Raw genomic sequence first — 23560 nt, forward strand, 5'->3', positions numbered from 1 at the left:
GGAAGGGGGTGTTGAAAGGAAGCAGCTGATCAGAAAGCGATCGGGGAGAGAGATAAGGGAGGCTAGAGATAAAGGAGGCTGCCTGGGAGGGGGGAGGGAAAGGCAGCAAACTTGCAAAGGGGGGAAACAGGAAGACTAAAGCAATGAGGAGAGAAATTAGAAGAAAAGGAGGAGCAAAAAACTGCTCCATCTAAGGAAAAGTCACTAAGGCAAACCAGAGGGAAGGGAGTGTTGAAAGGAAGCAGCTGATCGGTGGGATCGGGAGAGAGATAAGGGATGCTAGTGATAAAGGAGGCTGCCTGGGAGGGGGGAGGTAAAAGCCCATGGATCCTCAGGATTTTTGCATTGGGTCACCCCAAATTCACCATCCGATCACATGTCTGTGGCCACAGCATGAACCACAAAAATCATACATCCACTGTTTCGTTCAGAATCTCTTTTTCCTTGTTTTCCTCCTCTAAAAACTGGGTGCGTCTTATGGTCAGGTGTGTCTTATGGAGCGAAACATTTTCTAGTTTACAGGTTCGGAGGGAGGCCGGGTTGACCCTTTGCCTCCTGGTCTCTTTCTCTCTCTCTCCTGCAGGTGGACAGTCCCAGCCGCAGTGGGCAAAGCATCTTCGGCCAGGTTACCGAACAGGGTCAGCGCTGGGAGACAGAGGTGTAAGAGCTTCCTATTCCAACCCTTCTTGCTATTTATTTATTTACTTAATAATTGCATTGATACCTCACATTTTCCTCCATAATGCTCAAGGTGGCTTATGTCATGTAATCCTCACAACAACCCTGTAAAGTAGGTCAAGCTGAGGGTGAGGGATTGGCCCCTTAGGTCACACTCAGTGAGCTTCATAGCCTAGAGGGGGGATTCGAACCCGGGACTGGCCCTCCAGCTGCTCCTCTGAGCTTCTTCCCAGCTGAGCCGGGGCTGAGCCCTGAAATCTGTCTCAACGGTTGGGTCTGTGTCATGTACTGAGTTAAATAGGATTCAGAATGCAGCAGTCTGATTGGTCGTAGAAGAATAGGGTCCAGAATGCAGCAGTCTGATTGGTCCTAGAACAATAGGGTCCAGAATGCAGCAGTCTGATTGGTCCTAGAACAATGCAGCAGTATGATTGGTCTGCAGGAGTCCCCCGATCCAGCTCCAGGTGGAAGTGAATCCGCAACCTGATTGGCCTACAGGAGAATCCCGGAATTAGCCAATCACGTGGGGCCCATTGTGTAAATAATGTATATAAAGCAGACATTCTGGGGGAACTTCCGTTCCTCCTCACCACTATGATCTGAACAATGAGCATGAAATCCACGCTCGACTCTGAGTATATTTCAGTCTAGCATCTAGAAAGCTGCAAGTAATGATTATTTTAAAAGAGAAAGTTGGTGCCTCTGAGCATATACCGAATAACCGAACCCACACGCCCCACCACCAAGTTTTGACTTTGTATGAGCCACGCTGAGAGTCGAATAACAACGTGGCTGTCAAAAAAAAGATGGCTGCCTTAAAACGGGATGGGAACAGATGCACAAAGGGGTACTACATCGCCATACAATATACCGTATCCCTTCATTTCCCTTCTCCTCTTATTTACTCTTTTAACAGCTTTCTTATTATGCTCTCCTTTATGTCAGGATCCGCCCCCTTCCCATGGACAGCAGCGCCTTTGCCTTCACCTCCTTTGGGGGGGTCCCTGCTGTGGAATTCTCCTTCGCCGAGGTGAGGGCCCCGACCCGTTTTGTCTCAGTCCAGCGTTCATTTTAGTGGGGAGGAACAACTGGCTGCTTGGGAACTTGGAGGGAACACCATGGGGGTGTGGAAGGAAATGGCGAGCATTACAGTAATCCTTTTTCATACTCACGGAAACCCAATGAATCTGAATGTTGGAAGATTCGGGACCGATAAAAGAATCTTCAGAAAAGTTACGGGATTTCAGGAGGAAATGCCGATTGGAAACGAACCCCCAAAATGTCCACGGTTACAAACAGCGTTGAAAACAAGAGTTGTGGTCTAACTGCCCCATTAACATAATGAACATAATTTGGCATGATTGCGCAATAAAAAGGATTTCTAAAAATAGGGAGGCGAGGTGACATGGAACATGGTTCTTCTTATTCCTTACTGCCACTGACTGCACATTTGCAAGAGAAATCTCGCCACCCTCTTATGCCCCTAGACCAGCGGTTCTCAACCTGTGGGTCCCCAGATGTTGTTGGACTACAACTCCCATCATCCCTGAACTCTGGCCTTTCTAGCTAGGGGTGATGGGAGTTGTAGTTCAACAACATCTGGGGACCTAAGGAATATTGGCAATGATTATAAAGGTAATTTCTGGATTATTTCAAATAAACATAGACGTTAATAGGGATTTGTTATTTTCGGGAATATTGGGAAATAACAAAGTAATAAGTAATAAGCAAGAGTTGTAGAAGATTATGAGTCTAGCTGGAATGGCAGCTAGTGCTTTGGGATGGAAAGAAAAGGCCAAATGGAATATGGGAAAATGGAATGATTATGTTTTTGAATACATACAATCGGAAATATTTGCACAGATAGTGGTAGAGGATAGATGGGAAAACAAATGCCAAAGAATCACAAATACAGTGGTGCCTCGCAAGACAAAATTAATTCGTTCCGCGAGTTTTTTCGTCTTGCAATTTTTTTCGTCTTGCGAAGCACGGTGTCGGGAAAGTTTTGGGAAAGCTTCAAAAATCACCAAAGTCTTCAAAAACCTCAAAAAAGGCTACCACACCGCGTGCTATGAGTTGCTCCTCGAAGTCAAGTCGCAACTGTATTAACGGTGTTAAGAAAAAGGAAACAAACTTGCAAGACGTTTCCGTCTTGCGAAGCAAGCCCATAGGGAAAATCGCCTTGCGAAGCAGCTCAAATAACAAAAAACCCTTTCGTCTTGCGAGGTACCACTGTAAATGGGCTTTTTACAGGGACTGGATAGAAAGAGGGGAAGCCAACCCTAACATACAAGCTCGAATGAACAGACTATGTACATGGATAAAGATATGAAGAAGGAAGGCCTGACAGGGGGCGGGGCGGGCTGGAGTGGGGAAGGAGGGGGGGGGAGAAAAAAAGTAAACCGGATGGTATTTTGAATGGATTTTGTTATGTAAGCCCTTTTTCAGAAACCATATATATTAATGCTATGTAGGTATGCATTGTAGTATGACTTGTGTTCTGTATTCTTTGTTTATAGAATATATATAATAATGTTACGTTACTAAGCAAATTTAATAAAACAGTTAAAAAACAACAACAACATCTGGGGACCCACAGGTTGAGAAAGGCTGCGGACACCCATGCACCCCCCCCCCACAAACGCAGTAGCGTCCCCCCGCCGTTACCCCAGTTCTCCACTTCCCGGAGCTTCACCGACACCCCTCAATCTCAAACTGGTTCTCTGCCCGCAGGACTCCCGCCGCTACCCGTTCCTCAACACCATGGCGGACACTTACGACAACCTCAACCGGGCTCTCTACGGGCGCCTGCCGGCCGTGGCCAAGACGGTGGCGGAGGTGGTGGGCCACTTGCTCATCAAGCTGACGCATGACCACCTCCTGCCCCTCGACTACTGGTGCTACGGGGACGTCCTCTTGGAGCACATCGCTCGCTTCAACGAATACACGGCGCTGCTGAAGGTAAAGCCTGCCTTGCGTCCCTCCCCAGGAAAGAAAAAACACACCCCGTCTTTTCAAAGGCTTCAACCTCCCCGCTTGCTTCCGCCAGAGCCGAGGGCTGACTCTGCAATGGATGTACTCGGCCAGAGGCGATTACATGCGCGCGGCGGACAAGCTACGCAAGGACATCTACAGCTCCGAGGAGCAGAACGAGAGGCTCCTGCGCATGTATAACGTCCGCATAATGCGGGTGAGGCGAGGCAGAGGCGTGGGGCGGATGGCGAGGGGGCTGCTATTTGTCCTAATCTCTCCCCCACCCACCCGGATAGCATGGATATTCCCTGTGTAAAGGAGGTAAAGGGACCCCTGACCATTAGGTCCAGTCGTGGCCGACTCTGGGGTTGCGGCGCTCATCTCGCTTTACTGGCCGAGGGAGCCGGCGTACAGCTTCCGGGTCATGTGGCCAGCAGGACTAAGCCGCTTCTGGCGAACCAGAGCAGCGCATGGAAACGCCGTTTACCTTCCCGCCGGAGCGGTACCTATTTATCTACTTGCACTTTGACATGCTTTCAAACTGCTAGGTTGGCAGGAGCAGGGACCGAGCAACGGGAGCTCACCCCGTGGCGGGGATTCGAACCGCCGACCTTCTGATCAGCAAGTCCTAGGCTCTGTGGTTTAGCCCACAGCACCACCTGCATCCCTTTATTCCCTGCGTATGGCCCATGATTAGTAACCTAGAGAAAGGAAGGGAAAGCCCAGCGACCCAGGTCTCACTGTCTGGCCCTCGGATCTCTCTTGGGGCCACCACTCCCAGTCCCTAGCCTTGCGTTTGCCCCTCCTTGAGTGTTTCTGCCTGGCTAAGATGTGTCCCTGAACTCGCCTGGATGGCATGTCTGTAGAAACCATACGAGTTGCTGTTCTGCCCCTGGCGCTGCCTGGAAGGTTGTGCAGAAGGGAATGCGGCCCTCGGCCTGGAAATGATTCCTGGCACAATTGCCCCCTCGATGCACCAAAGCTTCCCTTTCTTTCTTGCCACCAGGGTGGTTTGCGGGAAGCTCCCTTGTGTGGGATTGCAGAGTTTTAGTTATTAGTTGTTATTAGTTATTAGTTAACCTGGAGAGGGACGCAGGTGGCGCTGTGGGTTAAACCACAGAGCCTAAGGCTTGCCGATCAGAAGGTCGGCGCTTCGAATCCCCGCGATGGGGTGAGCTCCCGTTGTTCAGTCCCTGCTCCTGCCAACCTAGCAGTTTGAAAGCACACCAGTGCAAGTAGATAAATAGGTACCACTCCGGCGGGAAGGTAAACGGCATTTCCGTGCGCTGCTCTGGTTCACCAGAAGCGGCTTAGTCCTGCTGGCCACATGACCCGGAAGCTGTACGCCGGCTCCCTCGGCCAGTAAAGCGAGATGAGCGCCGCAACCCCAGAGTCGGCCACGACTGGACCTAATGGTCAGGGGTCCCTTTACCTCCTTTACACAGGGAATATCCATGCTATCCGGGTGGGTGGGCGCCACAACCCCAGAGTCATCCGCGACTGGACCTAGTGGTCAGGGGACCCTTTACCTTTACCTAGTTATCCTGGAATTAAAGGAGCAGCCTTTTGTAGAGGGTGCTTCTGTGCCCTCTGTCCTTCCTCCCTGATTCACCAGCTCCTGCCTGGTACAGATGGGGTTCTGCTAGTTTTTTTGGGACTGCTGTGGACTTTGGGTATCTTTGCTCCACTAATGGCTCCCCCTCTCTGCCCCAGGTGGAATTCTACTTCCTCTCCCAGTACGTGGCGGTGACGGAGACCCCGTTCCGGCACATCTTGCACGGCCGGGGGGCCCACACCGTCAAGGCCCTGCTGGAGCACGTCAGCCTCTTGCGAGAGGACCCCCAGAGCTTTGACGAGGTCCTCTTCCGCCGCCAGCTGGCATTCGTCACTTGGACGCTCCAGGGGGCGGCCAATGCCCTGAGCGGAGACGTCTGGAACATCGACAACAATTTCTAAACATCAAAACACGTAAAAAAAGGGGGGGACCCTCTCATTCCTGGAGCTGAAACAAACTTTTTGAATGCATTTCCAAAAAGCGAAAAAATGTAATCTGAGCCATGAAATCCCCACCCCTGAAGAATTGTCTAGAATCCACCAGCATCCGTAATTGGGAATGTTGCAACACACTTCAGTTATGCAGAAAGCGCATTTTAATTTGGGCCAGCGGATGCTAGTCCTGCGCAGCCAAAATTTGTTTCGGCTCTACCTCCTTTTATTCTCCTCTCCGCTGGAATCATAGAATTAGAGTTGGGGGGACCCTGAGGGTCATCTAATCCAACCCCCTCCTGCAATGCAGGAATCACAGCTTGGTCTTCTCCTTGCCTGCTCTGAATTTATCGGTGGCAAAGGCTCACTATAAATTGCCCACATCCTGCCACACGAGTGGAGAGCAGGCTGTGGTTGTGTTTCCCTGACTTAATTGCCTCCTTCTAATTTATCAGCAGCAGTGTCTGCTATAAATTGAATTGATTTATTGCTATGTAATAGAGCGAAATCCTGCGCTTCACATTCACCCTTTACCCGGCACCTGTTTTAATTGTTCCCCGTATTCCTGTTTGTTCGGTGCCCCTTTGCTGACTCCCGGCTCCCTCGCTTCAATATTTATCAGTTGCACTGATGACCATGTCAGCCTTTCCCAACTTGGCGCCCGCCAGATGTTTGGCACTACAACTCCCATCAGCCCTGCTTGTGCGATGCCGAGCCTGATGGGAATTGTAGTCCAAAACATCTGCTTAAGAGCGCTGGGTTTCCTGAAGGCTGCCGTAAATGTTTATTGCTATGCGATACGATGAAAATCCGTCCTACCTCATGAATAAGAACCAAAGCCTTGTTAATTTATCAGTGGCAAAGATCACTATAAATTATTTCTTGTTACGTTTGCATGGTTCTTTATCCAGCGACTTTATTGTCCAGCTCATCAAGTGGACAAACACACGGATGGACTTGAGTTACAGATAGGTAGCCGTGTTGGTCTGCCATAGTCAAAACAAAAAAAATTCCTTCCAGTAGCACCTTAAAGACCAACTAAGTTAGTTCCAGTTAAACCATGGAGAGACCTGGTCTGAACAAAGACATTGGGTTCTTATCTCATTATACATGACCAAGCCATTTTTCACCTTCTCACCCCTTGCTTTTTCCTGTAAGACCTATTGCAGTCGTTAAGAGTCGTCAACAAGCTCATCACAGCCATCTGCCAATCACCCATTCCCACCACCCTTCTGAGTAATACCCCTCCCCACCTTCTCACTATATAGAAGGATCTGGCAACTTCTGTTTCAGTGTATCTGAAGAAGTGTGCATGCACACGAAAGCTCATACCAAGAACTAACTTAGTTGGTCTTTAAGGTGCTACTGGAAGGAATAGAATTGAATCGTACAATCGTCGAATTGCTCATCTAGTCCAACTGCAGGAATCACAACTAAAGACTCCCTGTTTGATGACAGTTTGATGACAAGATCAGAGAAGAGTTTGAAAATGGGACAAGTGTTACTTTACGGTCGTTATTCTGAGATACCAAGACCAGTTTTTAGGAATCTCAGTGTCCCTCAACCATACTCCCGATTCCTGACAAATACCGTGTCATCAGCAGTTCATTGCATTTCTCCAAAGATCCCAGAATCCCACCCATCAGAAACAAGCAGCCCTCTGTCACTATGAGAAAGAGCTGAGCTTTTCCTGATCTTGCCAAGACTCTTGTTCAGCCTTTGCAAACCCGCATTTTAAGACCACAACTCCCATCAGCTCCAGCCTATTTGTGAATTTAGAGACTAGTTATCCCACCATACCTGTTGCCAAGGGGAGTGGGGAACCAGGCTGGTGGGCTTCTGCGTCTGAGAAGATTTAATGGGCTGCTTTGGGGGGCTCAGCGCTAAATTTTATGCTACCTGCTCATGGTTACAGAGCACAGTGCGGTGAGTTTAAGTTAGCAGCCCTGATGCCTATTCACCGAAGGAGGTTTTGGGGAAAGTGGGCTAGGAGAGGGTGTCAGGGCCTCTAGATGGTGCGACTGTCTCTTTGGTGACCCCCCCCCCAAAGGCTGAAGCACAAGAGGGGGCAGGAGCTGGAGTCAAGGGGGTGGGCATGTTGCAAAAAGTGTGTGTAAAGTTGTGCAGTGCCATTGGGGTGGGTAAGAAATAGTACGAAACACATTTTCCTTGGGCACTGAATACATTTCCTGTTGCCACTTACCCACACCATCAGCGAAAGAGAGGAAAATTCTCCAGATTGCGCTTTTAGAAGATGGCGCTAAAAAAAAAGAGAGAGTTCCTCAAGCTCCTTTTCTCCGCTGTCCTTGCAGGGTCAGTGCTTCCTTCTCAAACGCACAAACACGCCGACACATTTGTGCTCTCGGTCTGCCCATCCTGCTGACACAGCATTTGCCGACCAGGAGCCCTCCAGACATTTTGGACTACAACTCCCATCAGCCCCAGACAGCACATGCTCTGGACATCATATGTGGTGCGGAGAGAGGTGGTTTTCCTGCCCCCTCTCATAATAGTAATAATAATTTATTATTTATACTCCTCCCATCTGGCTGGGTTTCCCCAGCCACTCTGGGCGGCTTCCAATAGGTTATTGTATTTTAGTGTTTTGTTGGAAGCCGCCCAGAGTAGCTGGGGAAACCCAGCCAGATGGGCGGGGTATAAATAATAAATTATTATTATTATTATTATTATTATTATTATTATTATTATTATTCCAACCGAATATTAAAAACAACACAGCATCAAACATTAAAAGCTTCCCTAAAGAGGGCTGCCTTCAGATGCCTTCTAAAAGTCAGACAGTTGTTGTTCTCTTTGACATCTGGTGGGAGGGCGTTCCACAGGGCGGGCGCCACCACCGAGAAGGCCCTCTGTCTGGTTCCCTGTAACCTCACTTCTCGCAGGGAGGGAGCCGCCAGAAGGCCCTCGGAGCTGGACCTCAGTGTCCGGGCAGAACGATGGGGGTGGAGACGCTCCTTCAGGTCTTCTGGGCCTTTGAGGCCATTTAGGGCTTTCAAGGTCAGCACCAACACTTTGAATTGTGCTCAGAAACGTACTGGGAGCCAATGCAGATCTCTCAGAACCAGTGTTATATGGTCTCGGCGGCTGCTCCCAGTCTAGCTGCCGCATTCTGGATTAATTGCAGATTAACTTGGGGGTCGTGCCGTGAGATCGACAGGCAGGAGGTTTGGGGCAGGCAGAAAGAACCGTGTCCTCCTTTGCACACAATTAACCCAATGAACTGCTTCACACAAGGCAATTCCTAAAGCCTTTGTAATCCAAGTTGGAATCACTGCTATTCTCGTTCTCCATTTCCAACCAATACTCTCTTTTTCAAAATTTTATTTGGAAAAAAAAGAAGAGAGAAAATAACCATTTTCTTTTGTTTGTTTCCTTTCCAACCCTGGACATTTTTTTTTTCAAGTATTGCCACTTTCTGCCCATTTCCCCCACAGTAAAACCCCCTCCCCTCGACCACGCTCCCCTCTCCACCTCCCTCTCCCCGTTTTCTGCCAAGGAGGGGGAGAGAAGGGCAGTGGGGGCAATTCAAGTATAAACCTGCCTGGAGGGCAGAGCGGAAGGGCGTCTCCTGTTTTAGCCCCCGATGTGAAAAGTGGGGAAGAGAATTTCAAATTGGGTGAAAGGGTGTGGGGGAAACATACACACACACACTTCCGGGAGGGAAAAGTGTCTGTTTCCATGCCTACCTCCCTCCTACCTGCAGAAGGCAACTGGTCCCCGCTTCCTGCCCCCCAACCTCTCTCAACCTCAAGACCCCTTACCCCCAGTGCAGGGGGGCTGGGCGACCCTCTCCCCTCCCTTTCCTCCCTTCCTCGCGTCCTGCAAGGCACACCAGCGCTCCTGGATCCTCTCCCTGCCGGTCCCGAGAGGGGATCAGGAACCCGGTTGCCCGAGTTCACACGGGGCTCCCCGCCCCCTTGCCTTGGTCGCCCCGACGGCGCTCCCGGATCCTCTCCCTGCCGCTCTGGAGGGCCGGCCTTTCCTCTCTCCCCGGTGGCGGAGGGTCCTTGTCAGTCGTGGCCGGCCTCGCTGAGGGGCATGTGGCGGATGGTGTGGAAGATCCAGTCCATCTTGGTGGTCCAGCCGCCGTGGTGGGCTTCGTTCATCTGCTTGGTGAAGTACTCCAGCGCCTCCTGCTCCGACTTGTCCAGCGCCAGGGTCTTGCGCAGGTAGGCCACGTCGTCAAAGGACTGCAGCTCCGGCATCCCCGAGCCCAGCATCATGGAGAAGAGGTTGATGAGCAGGTTGGCGTGCTGGCGGATGGTCAGGTAGGCCTTGTAGCACATCTCCTGGAACCTGGGAGGGAGGAGGGCCGTGACATGTGGGGAGATTCAGGGCAGATGAGACTTCATCGTGCAACTGTGGAACTCCCTGCCACTGGAGGCAATGATGGTTACCGACTTAAAGGTAAAGGGACCCCTGACCATCTTTCCCAGCCAAGAAGCCCTAAAACAGCCCTTCGTTGTTGTTTTTTTAAATGCTTTTTATTGGTGTTTCATTTAATAAAGGTAAAGGGACCCCTGACCACTAGGTCCAGTCGTGGCCGACTCTGGGGTTGCGGCGCTCATCTTGCTTTATTGGCCGAGGGAGCCGGCGTACAGCTTCCAGGTCATGTGGCCAGCAGGACTAAGCCGCTTCTGGCGAACCAGAGCAGCGCATGGATACGCCGTTTACCTTCCTGCCGGAGCAGTACCTATTTGCCGTATTTTTTCCTCTATAAGACTCACTTTTCCCCTCCTAAAAAGTAAGGGGAAATGTGTGTGCATCTTATGGCGCGAATGCAGGCTGTGCAGCTATCCCAGAAGCCAGAACAGCAAGAGGGATTGCTGCTTTCACTGCACAGCGATCCCTCTTGCTATTCTGGCTTCTGAGATTCAGAATATTTTTTTTCTTATTTTCCTCCTCCAAAAACTAGGTGCGTCTTGTGGTCTGGTGTGTCTTGTAGAGCGAAAAATACGGTATCTACTTGCACTTCAATGAGCTTTCGAACAGCTAGGTTGGCAGGAGCAGGGACTGAGCAACAGGAGCTCACCCCGTCGCACGGATTTGAACCGCCGACCTGATCAGCAAGCCCTAGGCTCTGTGGTTTAACCCACAGCGCCACCCGCATCCTGCTTACAGACTTACATGGCTTTAAAAGAGGGTTAGGCTAATTCATAGAGGAGGCTATTGATGGTCTCTAGGCAGGATGCCTCCACTGTTGGAGGCAGAATGCTTTGGAATATTTCTGAAGTTTGCGTGTACACATGTGAGTCTAGCACAGAGCTTTCCAAACTCTTCATGTTCGTGACACACTTTTTAGGCGTGCATCATTTTGCGACACAGTGATTCAGTTTTACTAGCAAACCGGAGGTTAAACTAACCCCTTTCCAGCCCCGGGGGGAGAGCAGGGAGCATTCGTGAGACACATCTGCACGCTGCAGTCAACACACTAACGTGTCACAACGCACAGTTCGGAAAGCTCTGCTCTAGTGTGTTGTTCAAGATTCATTTGGAATTAAAAGATGTGATCTTTGAACGTTCTCTTAAATGTAGATTGGAACTTACAGCTTTTCCCTCTAGGTATTAAAAAAAACGTAAGAGATGATCTGTGCTGCCATAAAACTTAGGGAACAAGCTGTACTACTAAAAGGATTAAGGTTTTAAATGATAATTTTAGGCTATAGTTTAGTGATCTATATATATATATATATATATATATATATATATATATACACACACACACACACACACACACACACACACACACACACACACTGTGGTACCTCTGGTTAAGTACTTAATTCATTCCGGAAGTCCATTCTTAACCTGAAACTGTTCTTAACCTGAAGCACCACTTTAGCTAATGGGCCTTCCTGCTGCTGCCGCGCCGCCAGAGCATGATTTCTGTTCTCATCCTGAAGCAAAGTTCTTAACCCAAGGTACTATTTCTGGGTTAGCAGAGTCTGTAACCTGAAGCGTATATAACCCAAGGTACCACTGTGTGTGTGTGTGTGTGTGTGTGTGTGTGTGTATTTAACTGTCGCTACTGTCGCTATATCTGAATTGTCTCTGTTGTACCCAATTGCAATTCAATGTATCCCTGTTGTGTTTTACGATTTTCCTGATATTGTAAGTGACCCGGAACTGGTCTGTGACCGTAATAATAAAATTCATTCATTCATCTGTGCTGTTAACCACAATGGCTACCTTCTCCCTCTGTGGTCAGAGGCAGGATAGCTCTAGGAATACCAAGCAGGGAGAGTGTCCCTGTGGCTGTGAGGTCCCGAATGCGGGCTTCCCTTTGGGGAATCTGGCTGGCCACTGCAAGAACAGGATGCTGGACTGGATGGGGTCCCTTGGGCCTGATCCAGCAGCCAGCCTCTTGCGTTCTCAGATCAAGTGTATGAGCGTGCAAGGGGGAAAGTAGAAGGGAGGAGCAAACTGGGGAGGAAAACCAGTGTTTGCTGCAAAGGCGGGTGTGTTTGTCATTTGAAGTGTGAAGTCCCGGTTCATGGTGTGTGTGTGTGTGTGTGTGTGTGTGTGTGTGTGGCTCCTGTACACAGCTGAACACTGCAGAAGCGATGCCATTCTTGAAAAGGGGGGTGTGATTGGGGGAGGAAGACAGGCGTGCCTGGCGTGCTCTGGTCCAGGGGGTCACAAAGAGTCGGACACGACTAAACAACAAACAATTGGGTAAGGGAGTCCTTGTCTCTGTGGTTTGGGGAAAGGGAGTGTGGGGAAGCCAGATTCCTGAATTTTGAGTGATGCTGTGGGCGAAGGATGCCTAGTTTGTGTTGTTTTCGGGTGGTGGGGAAGTGAAGGGTTTCCCAGCAAGTTATCAGGAGACCATAACTGTCAACCTTCCCTTTTTTTGCGGGGAAATTCCCTTATTCCAGCACCGTTTTCCGCTGCTTTCCGCTGTTAGATATCCCGTAGACTGTCCCCGGGACAGGTGAGGCTGCTGATCCCTTATTTTCAAGGCTGCTGATTGTCAACTTTCAAATCTGAAAGTTGACAGCTATGCAGGAGACGTGTGGCCTTAGAAATAAAGCTGTACTCGGTGGATGAAAGGATATATGGCGTCTGACATGACTGAGAATCAGAGAGCCAGAGACGGAGAACTTTAAAGCGTTAAAATCGAGATGTGGAAATATGGAAAGAACGAGGAGAGGCAGGATTGAGATTTGGAGCTATGCTTTAAGGTCCAGACTATGGGAAGTCCCGAAAAATGAATAATGATAATTTGGATGATAATTTGGTCTTTTTTTATTTTAATTGGATTATGATTTGATATGTTAATTGGATGCTTTTTATTGGAGAATTAATAAAAATGATTTAACCCAAATCAAAAGGAGACGTGTGGCCGAAGGCTCCCCATCTCTTACCTCTCGAACTCTTTGGTCTTGGTACACTCCTGCACCCCTTTGCTGATGACGATGAGGAAGTCCTGGGTGAGGACGAAGGGGACTCGCTCCCGCTTGTAGCCAAACTTCTTCTTCTTGTGGTCCAGGAAATGGCCAAAGTCAATGTGGAACAGCTGGTGGAGAAGGCAGCGAGGTGGCACAGAAAGAGAGAGAGAGAAAAGGGGAGGATTTTTTCACTCTTGCTTGTTTTCCTGGGACGAAGGCCGTGGGTGGGAGGGAAGTGTGCGCATTTGTGTAATAATAATAATAATAATAATAATAATAATAATAATAATAATTATTATTATTATTATTATTAATACCCTGCCCATCTGGCTGGGTTTCCCCAGCCACTCTGGGCGGCTTCCAACAGAATATTCAAATACAATAACCTATTAAACATTAAAAGCTTCCCCAAACAGGGCTGCCTTCAGATGTTTTCTTAAAGTCTGGTAGTTTTCTCTCTCTTTGACATCTGATGGGAGGGCATTCCGCAGGGCGGGTGCCACCACCGAGAAGGCCTTCTGCCTGGTTCCCTGTAACTTGGTTTCTCGCAGCGAGTACAGAAAACCACTCACCTGCCCATCGTCCTTGACCATGATGTTGCTGTTGTGGCGGTCCCCGATGCCCAGGATGAAGGTGGCGACGCAGTAACCGGCGCAGGAACGTGTGAAGAGGTCAATGGCAGCGTCATAGCTGGATCCAGGAAGGAGGGAAACGTTAGCACGAAGGGCCTTGCTGAACTCTGCACACACCAGGATTAGAAGCATGGGACGCCGCCTTACACCGAGTAAGACCATTGGTCCGTCTTGTTCAGTGTTGTCTACCCTGACTGGCAGCTGTGGCTCTCCAGGGAATCCTTCCCAGCCCTATGCGAAGATGCCAGGGATGGAAGCTACAACCTTCTGCGCGCAGAAGCTATGAGCTACGGCAGCCCTTCTTCCTCATCGCCTCACCCCAGTCTCCGCAGCAGACCCCATAACTCCTCTGGTATCCATGCCTCATGCCTCTCGTGGATCCCAAAGCCCTTTTAGCAAATTCTCCCCACAACTCCTGGAACGTTGACAACTTTGTCCTGTGCCATCAAACCTCCCAGTCCTTCCCTTCCCGGAGGGGGAGCAAGACCCACAAAACCCCCCACTTCTTGCTGACCCACAGCTGGCCGCCACCGCCACCCCGCTGGTTGCTGGTTTGTTTGTGGGCCCGATTCCTGGTGCTCACGTTTAAAGCCCAAAGTGACTCAGGCCCCCAAAAGCTGAAAGGCACCCCCCTCCTCCTTCCCTGCAGACCCTCTCAAGTGTTAATATCAGCAGAGCGGGCTCTCTTGGTAGTTCTAGGTAAAGGTAAAGGGACCCCTGACCATTAGGTCCAGTCGTGACCGACTCTGGGGTTGCGCGCTCATCTCGCTCTATAGACCGAGGGAGCTGGCGTTTGTCCGCAGACAGCTTCCGGGTCATGTGACCAGCATGACTAAGCCGCTTCTGGCGAACCAGAGCAGCGCACGGAAACGCCCTTTACCTTCCCGCCGGAGCGGTACCTATTTATCTACTTGCACTTTGACGTGCTTTCGAACTGCTAGGTTGGCAGGAGCAGGGACCGAGCAACGGGAGCTCACCCTGTCGCGAGGATTCGAACCGCCGACCTTCTGATCAGCAAGCCCTAGGCTCTGTGGTTTAACCCACAGCGCCACCCGCGTCCCTTCTTGGCCCAGAATTTTTGGCCCAGAATGAAGGAAGCTGCCTTTATACTGTGCCATACCATGGGGGGGGGGTCCATCTACCTCAATATTGCCCACCCGGACTGGCAGCAGCGGCTCTCCAGAGTTTCAGAAAGGGAGCCTGTCTCAGCCCTACTTGGAGATGCCGTTGGGGGTTGAAGCCGGGACCTTCTGCATGCCAAGCAGGTGCTCTGGCACGGAGCTACGGCCAGGCATTCTCTGTGGTGAGCCCTCATCTGTGGAACTCCCTCCCCACAGAGAGGCAGCTGGCACCTTCACTGGACAGCTTTCCTGAATACGCACCGTTTGGCCCAGGCCTTCACCATGCAAGATGCGCATATTTTTAGGACCCACTTGAAAAGTGGCTGTCCTGTGCTTGGAACTGAGTTTAGTGCTGCATCTTAAAAAATGGCTGCAACCCACCCTGGGACCCCATGGTGAGGGGCAGGTAAGGAATGGAGCAAATAACAGTCACAGACCCCTCTCCCTTGTTCTTGTCCTTCAGCCAGTGGTGCAGAGCGTTGCTGTTGAACTGCAGCGCCCCCTTGAGGCCGCCCTTGCACTGGATCTGCATGATGGTGTGGGAGCTCTTCACCACCTCGATGAGGCCCACGCAGTCCCCGATGGAGAGGCAGCCGTAGGGCAGCATCCTGCAAAGAACCAGGAGGAAGACAGAAGACTGAGATGGCTTGGGACTCACGTACCTACGGGACAGCCTCTCCCGGTCTGCCCCACGGAGAGCCTCAAGGTCCATAAATAGCAACACCCTAGAGGTCCCGGGCCCTAAGGAAGTCAGATTAGCCTCAACCAGAGCCAGGGCCTTTTCAACACTGGCCCCAGCCTGGTGGAACACTCTGTCTCATGAGACTAGGGTCCTGCGGGATCTGATTTCTTTCCTCAGGGCCTGTAAGACAGAGTTGTTCCGCCTGGCCTTTGGCTTGGAATCAACTTGATCCCCTCCCCCTCTCTGGCTTGGAATCAACTTGATCCCCTCCCCCTCTTTCTTTTTTCCTTTCTCCTCCTGTGAAGAGGCTGCATCTTAATGTTTTAATGCTGTATTTTAATCTTGTTTTTTAAGTTGTATTTTAATCAACTTGGTTTTATTATTGGTTGTTAGCCATCCTGAGCCCGGACTTGGCTGGGGAGGGCGGGGTATAAATAATAATAATAATAATAATAATAATAATAATAATAATAATAATAATATTGGAAAACAGGGGATTAGGCAGAGTCATGGAAGGTCAGGAAGTCTATCAGTGGGTGGCTAAATGGAGCCTCCAGGTTTAGGGACAGCCTACCTCTGAATACCAATCATTGGGGAGAACCTGGGGGAGAGGGCTGTGGCCTTCACATTCTCCTGCTTGTGGGCTCCCCTTTGGGGGAAGAAGGATCCCGGGTGAAAGAGACCTTGGGTCCAACCCAGTGTGAGCCAGTGTGGTTCAGTGGTTAGAGTGTTGGGCTGGGACCTGGGAGAGTAGGGTTCGAATCTCCGCCATAAGGCCTTGAAGCTCACTGGGGTGATCTTGGAGGCCAGTCACTGCCTCTCTCAGCCTGACCTACCTCACAGGGTTGTTGCGGGGATTAAATGAGGAGAGGGAGAACAATGTCTTGAGCTCCTCGGAGGGGAAAGCAGCATATAAATGAAAACAGCCCAATGGTTGCCGTTAATTTGATTTGTACTGATTTTATAATGAACTGATTTTAAGAATGTTGTATTATTTTACTGTTGTTAGCCGCTCTGAGCCCAGCTTCAGCTGGGGAGGGCGGGATATAAATAAAATTTTATTATTATTATTTATTATTTCATACCTACCCACAGCCCCAATGGTTGCTGTTTTGATAAGGATTTCTCGCTGGACCCCTTCTTGGTGGCAGGGAGGGTGCAGCTGTTTATAGTCTGGCACCCCGACTTTATTTAAAACCAACCCATGAAAAGTCTGCAACCTCACCTCTGAAAACAGCACTTCTGGAACACACCTAGACACTTCTGGACTTGGGGCAGTGTGTATGTTCTCCAGCAAAAGAGAATTCACTTGTTTTTAAAGCAAAGGCCCAAATGAGGATGAAATAATAATAATAATAATAATAATAATAATAATAATAATAATAATAAAATAATAATAATTTTACTTATACCCCGCCCTCCCCAGCCAAGACTGGGCTCAGGGAAGCTAACACCAAATATAAAACAAATTGATTGAAATACAACTTAAAAACAAGATTAAAATGCAGCCTCATTTCAGCAGAAACTCAAAAACAGGGCAGGCAAAAGTCACACCCCACGACACGTTGCCTTAACGCTACCTGAGATCCAGTCCTTGGTTCTGCCACATGCTCTCCATGATCCGGATGATCTGCAGAGTCAACATATCTTGCCGGAGGTCTGGGGAATTACAGAAGAGATGATTAAAAGAAAGAGGTGACTGGAGTGGCCGGGAGTGAGTTGTCCCCTGATGGGCTGAGAGGCTGGGTGTGTGGGTGTGAGATTCGGTGCTGATGCGGGGAGAAAAAATAGCCGAGAGGAGAGAGGAAATCATGGGTCCTAGTGTGTCTCTTCCTTAAAATGGAATGGGGAACTCCAGAAGGGAACGACAACAAAGGGACATGACAAGACACAAAAGAGAATCCTTTGGGGTGGAAGCAAGGCTGAGAACGTCCCACCCCACTTCAAGTTAGGTTCTTATTTTTGTGTATATTCTGTACCGTATTTTTCGCTCCATAAGACGCACCTAGTTTTTAGAGGAGGAAAACGAAAAAAAATATTCTGAACGAAACAGTGGATGTATGATTTTTGTGGTGCAGGCTATAGCCATGGACATGCTATGTGATCTGATGGTGAATTTGGGGGGACCCAATGCAAAAATCCTGAGGATCCATGGGCTTTTACCTCCCCCCTCCCAGGCAGCCTCCTTTATCTCTAGCGTCCCTTATCTCCCTCCCCGATCGCTTTCCGATCAGCTGCTTCCTTTCAACACCCCCTTCCCTCTTGCTAAAAAAGAGAGAGCACGATCTGCTTTTTGCCCCTGAGCAATTCAGCTCCAGGGACCGTGCATTCGCTCCATAAGACGCACAGACATTTCCCCTTACTATTTAGGAAGAAAAAAGTGCATAGGAAAATACGGTATATGTATATTTGTGCATATCAATTTTGAGTGTTATTTTTGAGCTTGGAGAAGCTTGGGAAGCAGTACCACAGAGGGGTGTTTCCTTGGGTGGGTGAGAGTCTTGGGTAGGAGGTAGCAACCTGGGTGAGAGTCAGATGCCTGTCTGGGCTGGGCCTTGGCAAGAAAGAAAGGCGTGGGAAGAGGGAACGGATCCCTGACTCTTAAGAGTCTTCCCTCCAAAAAAAAAAAGGGGGGTGCTTTTTGCTTTGTGGGGATTTTATTGTTCTCATTAGTACTGTAGTTTTCCAGTTTCGTCGACGGTTTTCTATACAGTTTGCAAACTGCTTAGAGACCGTTTTGTCATCAAACCGCGTATAAATGTATGAAATAAATAAATAAAATGCCCAAACTTGCACTGGAAGTAACTCTCAGCCACTGGGTGTTACCTGATGGTTTGGGGGGGTTTTAAGGATATATAAACAGATGGAGAAAAGATCTGCCTAAGTGCCGGGCTGCAAGATGTTGTGGGCAGTGGAATCACATCCGGTAATGGATTTTCCCATCATGCTCCATACAAGCCCCTCTGGGGGATAACTGAATGGGTGCTATCTGAAGGAGCAAAAGGGGTTCAGGAATCTTGGGCCTAAGGGCTGAATGTGGACCTCCAAACCACTCTTATCTGCCCTCTCCCAACTCCCTCATTGCTCCTTGTTTGCCCCCAAGTATTTCTGCCTGGAAAGGCTGGGCTGGATGAATCCCAGGCTGGAATTAAGATTGCAGGAAAACTATCAACAACCTCAGATATGCAGATGACACAACCTTGATGGCAGAAAGTGAGGAGGAATTAAAGAACCTTTTAATGAGGGTGAAAGACGAGAGCGCAAAATATGGTCTGAAGCTCAACATCAAAAAAACGAAGATCGTGGCCACTGGGCCCATCACCTCCTGGCAAATAGAAGGGGAAGAAATGGAGGCAGTGAGAGATTTTACTTTCTTGGGCTCCATGATCACTGCAGATGGTGACAGCAGCCACAAAATTAAAAGATGCCTACTTCTTGGGAGAAAAGCAATGGCAAACCTAGACAGCATCTGAAAAAGCAGAGACATCACCTTGGCGACAAAGGTCTGTATAGTTAAAGCTCTGGTTTTCCCAGTAGTGAAGGATGGAAGTGAGAGCTGGACTATAAAGAAGGCTGATCGCCGAAGAATGGATGCTTTTGAATTATGGTGCTGGAGGAGACTCTTGAGAGTCCCATGGACTGCAAGAAGATCAAACCTCTCCATTCGGAAGGAAATCAGCCCTGAGTGCTCACTGGAAGGACAGATCCTGAAGCTGAGGCTCCAAGACTTTGGCCTCCTCATGAGAAGAGAAGACTCCCTGGAAAAGACCCTGATGTTGGGAAAGATGGAGGGCACAAGGAGAAGGGGACGACGGAGGACGAGATGGTGGGACAGTGTTCTCGAAGCTACCAGCATGAGTTTGACCAAACTGCGGGAGGCAGTGGAAGACAGGGGAGCCTGGCGTGCTCTGGTCCAGGGGGTCACGAAGAGGCGGACACGACTAAATGACTAAACAACAACAACAATTTCTGCCTGGCTGGATGTGACACTGAACTCTAGCAATGCCTCTGGGTTGCCTGGATGGAGGATAGAGAGGGGTGTGTGAGTTTGTGTAGAAACAAGTCCATGGTATGAAGGTAAAATTTACATTGATTGCTCCACCCACTTTTGCCTTTGGCCCCGTCCACAACTTGCATGTGGCCCTTGGGAGGTGTGGCCCTCGGGATGAAAAGGGTTCCCCGCCCCTCTGCTGCAAGCAATGCTCCCGGCTCTTCTCTCTCCCCCTCATCCATCCCTGAGCTCCCTTCCCACTCACCATCTCCATTTTTAAAAATGATCTCGTGGTTCGTGAAGAGCAGCTCGGACATGATGTCGGGATTCTCCCAGTTGAGCCACAAGGGGCGCTTGGCCGAAGACATGATCCGGCACTCGTCCAACCTGGAGCAGAGGGAACATCTGGTCACAGCTGTGTGCTCGGAGGCTGCTTTGAGCTGCCGCCGTGCCACCAGCTCTCTTCCAGGGGACCCAGGAGTCCGGGTCCCTTTCCTGCCCCTTACTTCCCAACCCTCACTGCTTTAAATGGCCAAAACCTTCCCCTTGGTCTCACCGGAGGTTGCCCAGCTGGTGCACAGGGTTGAGGGGACATATGAAGCCCTGAAGCGCCTCCATGTAATCTGGCCTCCTCATCTGCTCCACCAGGAACTTCATCTGCATCTTGGGAGGAGGGCGAGAAGAGGAGAGTGGGGACAGAGAGAGGAAGAGAAAGAGCCCCTGAGCTTCTGCAAAGCGTCTCCATACACAGCTGCAGTTAAGCCCAGCCACTCACACACAACGGGAAGTGGGTCTGCTTCCATGCAGGCCTGAGCCCCAGAACCTCTTCTGTTTGGAAAATTAACCACAGCCGAGCTTTCTTAAACGGGGAGCTGGGTTAATCTGCTGCAGCAAAAACGGGTCTTGCGGCACCTTAAAGACTAAGAACACGAAAACAACCCTGCTGGATGAGGCCCATGGCCCATCTAGTCCAGCATCCTGTTTCTCACAGTGGCCACCCAGATGTCCCAATGGGAAACCCACAATAGGTATGGGCACTTTTCTACAGCAATAGTACCGTATTTTTCGCTCTATAAGACACACTTTTCCCCTCCTAAGAAAGTAAGGGGAAATGTGTGTGCATCTTATGGAGCGAATGCAGGCGGGAGGCTCTGCTCAGCGCTCCCTTTAAAGAGCCGCATGGAGCGTGTGTGTGGCTCTTGGGGGCTTTTCCCCGAGGAGGAGAAGGGCTGCCCTTTGCCCTCCTCGGGGAAAGCCCCCAAGAGCCGCACACACGCTCCACGTGCTCTTTAAAGGGAGCACGGATCTTGGGGGAGCCTTCATCCCACTGCCCGGAAGAGGCTGCGTGCGGCTATCCCATAAGCCAGGACAGCAAGAGGGATCGCTGCCCCCAAGAGCTGCGCTCCCTTTAAAGAGCACGTGGCTCTTGCGGGAGGTGGGGGAAGGGACAGAGCGCAGGGACTGAGCAACAGGAGCTCACCCCGTCACGGGGATTCGAACCGCCAACCTTCTGATCAGCAAGTCCTAGGCTCTGTGGTTTAACCCACAGCACCACCCGCGTCCCACTACCCCGATTAGTAGCCATCGATAGCCCTCACCTCCTTCATGAATTTGTCCAATCCCCTTTCTAAGCTATCTTAGTTGGTGGCCACCCCTGCCTCTTGAAGGAGCAATCTCCATAGTTCAACTACACGCTGCAGGAAGGCCTTTTCTTTGATCTGCCCTGAATCTTCCAACATCGGCCTATTATTACAGCAGTATTACAGCATAACCTTTCATGGACGAAGCCCAAAAAAGTTTACGGCCGTAATGAAATTTGTTAAAACTTTCAAGGTGCCACAAATATTGTTGCGGTTTAAGATTTCCTGGTTTCTTTTGAGTCCTGGGGTTTTCTCCTTGGTTTGCCTACTCGGGACCATAGCTGTCAACTTTTCCCTTTTCTTGCAAGGAATCCTATTCGGAACAAGGGAATTTCCCTTTTAAAAAAGGGGAACGTTGACAGCTATGCTCAGAACAGAGGAGAGCAGTCTAGTCCAGGGCTTGAGTTACAGCAGGGAAGCAGGGAGGGCTTTTAGGACGCCCTCCGTGGCTTTTGTGACAGCCTCTTTAGGCAGTTTTTAGAAGGCTGCAGGCAGGTGGAGCAGGGTTATTTGGCCAAAAGTGGGGCGTGAGGTTTGTAGATTTCATTGCACCCACCCTCCTCCACCTTCTCCCCCAGAACGCAAGCCCTGGACTTGACCCCTCTGAATGAGTGTGTGTGTTGGGCTCCGTTGGGCTTTCTCGTTGTGGAGGCAAGGAGCAGCAGCGCGGCTTGGAGGGGAACTTGGGGGTCCAAGGCAGGTACCTTCTGCGTCTCGTCTTTCTTCTCCTGCTTGAGGATGTCGGTGAGGTTGATGAGTTTCTCCATGGCCTCCACCTGCCTGTTCAGGTGCTTGAGGTACATCCCGCAGCCCCGGCAAAAGGCCTCCAGCATCAGACCAAAGCGCTGAGAGACGGGCTTGCTGTGCATCTCTGACCTGCGGGAGGCAACAAAGTTCCGACTCAGAGCACGTTACCCGCAACCCAGCCCATTCTGAAAGCCCCACGCCAGCTTGATTCCTGGGACCGTCGCACAGAAACGGGACTCCCTTGCAAGGCTCTCCTTCCTTGCATGGCCATCAGCCAAGGAATATTTAGTTGTGGTTCCTGCATTGAAGGGGATTGGACAACCATACAATTCTATGTACGTTTCCAAGCACAATTCAAAATGTCGGTGCTGACCTTGAAAGCCCTAAACGGCCTCAAAGGCCCAGTAGACCTGAAGGAGCATCTCCACCCCCATTGTTCTGCCCGGACACGGAGGTCCAGCTCCGAGGGCCTTCTGGCGGTTCCCTCCCTGCGAGAAGCCAAATTATAGGGAACCAGGCAGAGGGCCTTCTCGGTGGTGGCGCCCGCCCTGTGGAACGCCCTCCCATCAGATGTCAAAGAGAACAACAACTGTCTGACTTTTAGAAGACATCTGAAGGGAGCCCTGTTTAGGGAAGCTTTTAATGTTTAATAGATTATTGTATTTTAATATTCGGCTGGAAGCCACCCAGAGTGGCTGGGGAAACCCAGCCGGATGGGCGGGGTATAAATTTATTTTATTTTTATTATTATTATTATTATTATTATTATTATTATTATTATTTGTTATTTCATGTTTCTAGGACTGGGGAGGGATACTAGCTCACTGGAACTACAGTACCCTCCTACAGCACATTGCTACTGGGGAGTCTGCTGGAACCATCAAGGAGAAGTGTCTCCACCTGCCTTGGATATTGTTGCTGCTGCAGTTTGAAATTGTTTTATTTTATTGTTAGCCATTGCTTCAATTTTTTTTGCCCTATTGATTGATATTAGTGTGACTTCTTGTTTAAATTGCATTCTGCTTTGTAACCATTAAAACCATTCAAAGTGTTGGTGCTGACCTTGAAAGCCCTAAACGGCCTCAAAGGCCCAGTAGACCTGAAGGAGCGTCTCCACCCCCATCGTCCAGCCCGGACACCGAGGTCCCGCTCTGAGGGCCTTCTGGTGGTTCCCTCGCTGTGAGAAGTGAGGTTACAGGGAACGAGACAGAGGGCCTTCTCAGTGGTGGCACCCTCCCTGTGGAACGCCCTCTCATCAGAAGTCAAGGAAATAAGCAGCTATCTTATTTTTAAAAGACATCTGAAGGCAGCCCTGTTTAGGGAAGTTTTTAATATTTAATGCTGTATTGTTTTTAACACTCAATTGGGAGCCACCCAGAGTGGCTGGGGAAACTCAGCCAGATGGGCGGGGTATAAATAATATATTATTATTATTATTATTATTATTATTATTATTATTATTATTATTATAAACAAAATATCTTGAAATGTTCTGCACGTAGCTGTGAGCTGCTTTGAGCAGGGCTCTAACACGGAAAAGCAGCATGCGTGCAAATGAGCTGGCGATGGTGACGATAATGGTGACAGCACACAAGTGGGAGCTGCGATGAAATGTCGCAGCGCGGTGTATTGTTTTGATGCTTTAAATGCGTGGTGTGTACGCAGCGTAGACAAAGGTCCTGCCCCAAGTCCCAAACC

At 49.8% G+C, this 23560-nt stretch overlaps 3 protein-coding genes across 11 annotated transcripts in view; 1 reads left to right on the plus strand and 2 right to left on the minus strand.

The window, feature by feature from the left end:
- Positions 1–6525, plus strand: part of TFR2 (transferrin receptor 2) — a 50887-nt gene extending 44362 nt beyond the window's left edge. For all 4 annotated transcript variants that reach the window (XM_077916786.1, XM_077916785.1, XM_077916788.1 and 1 more), the window contains 5 exons: positions 584–660; positions 1624–1708; positions 3412–3639; positions 3728–3868; positions 5365–6525. In XM_077916786.1, coding sequence (XP_077772912.1) covers positions 584–660; positions 1624–1708; positions 3412–3639; positions 3728–3868; positions 5365–5607 — 774 coding nt within the window. In that variant the 3' untranslated portion in view covers positions 5608–6525. The remainder of the gene's footprint in view (positions 1–583; positions 661–1623; positions 1709–3411; positions 3640–3727; positions 3869–5364) is intronic.
- Positions 6526–8964: 2439 nt separating this feature from the next.
- LOC114581855 (phosphatidylinositol 4,5-bisphosphate 3-kinase catalytic subunit alpha isoform-like) overlaps positions 8965–23560 on the minus strand; it is a 30860-nt gene continuing 16264 nt past the window's right edge. For 5 of the 6 annotated variants that reach the window (XM_028702522.2, XM_028702523.2, XM_028702520.2 and 2 more), the window contains 8 exons: positions 21820–21991; positions 20032–20138; positions 19741–19862; positions 17065–17143; positions 15240–15410; positions 13622–13739; positions 13026–13177; positions 8965–9954 (listed from right to left, as the gene is read on the minus strand). In XM_028702522.2, the coding sequence (XP_028558355.1) occupies positions 9669–9954; positions 13026–13177; positions 13622–13739; positions 15240–15410; positions 17065–17143; positions 19741–19862; positions 20032–20138; positions 21820–21991 (1207 nt within the window). In that variant the 3' untranslated portion in view covers positions 8965–9668. The remainder of the gene's footprint in view (positions 9955–13025; positions 13178–13621; positions 13740–15239; positions 15411–17064; positions 17144–19740; positions 19863–20031; positions 20139–21819; positions 21992–23560) is intronic. The other variant, XM_028702524.2, reaches the window with a different exon arrangement.
- Positions 21148–23560, minus strand: part of ZCWPW1 (zinc finger CW-type and PWWP domain containing 1) — a 58131-nt gene continuing 55718 nt past the window's right edge. Inside the window, exon 16 of the mRNA XM_077916795.1 lies at positions 21148–21193. Within this exon, the coding sequence (XP_077772921.1) occupies positions 21163–21193 (31 nt within the window). The 3' untranslated portion in view covers positions 21148–21162. The remainder of the gene's footprint in view (positions 21194–23560) is intronic.

Source organism: Podarcis muralis, chromosome 13, assembly GCF_964188315.1.
Source record: "Podarcis muralis chromosome 13, rPodMur119.hap1.1, whole genome shotgun sequence".
NCBI classification, from domain to species: Eukaryota; Metazoa; Chordata; class Lepidosauria; order Squamata; family Lacertidae; genus Podarcis; species Podarcis muralis.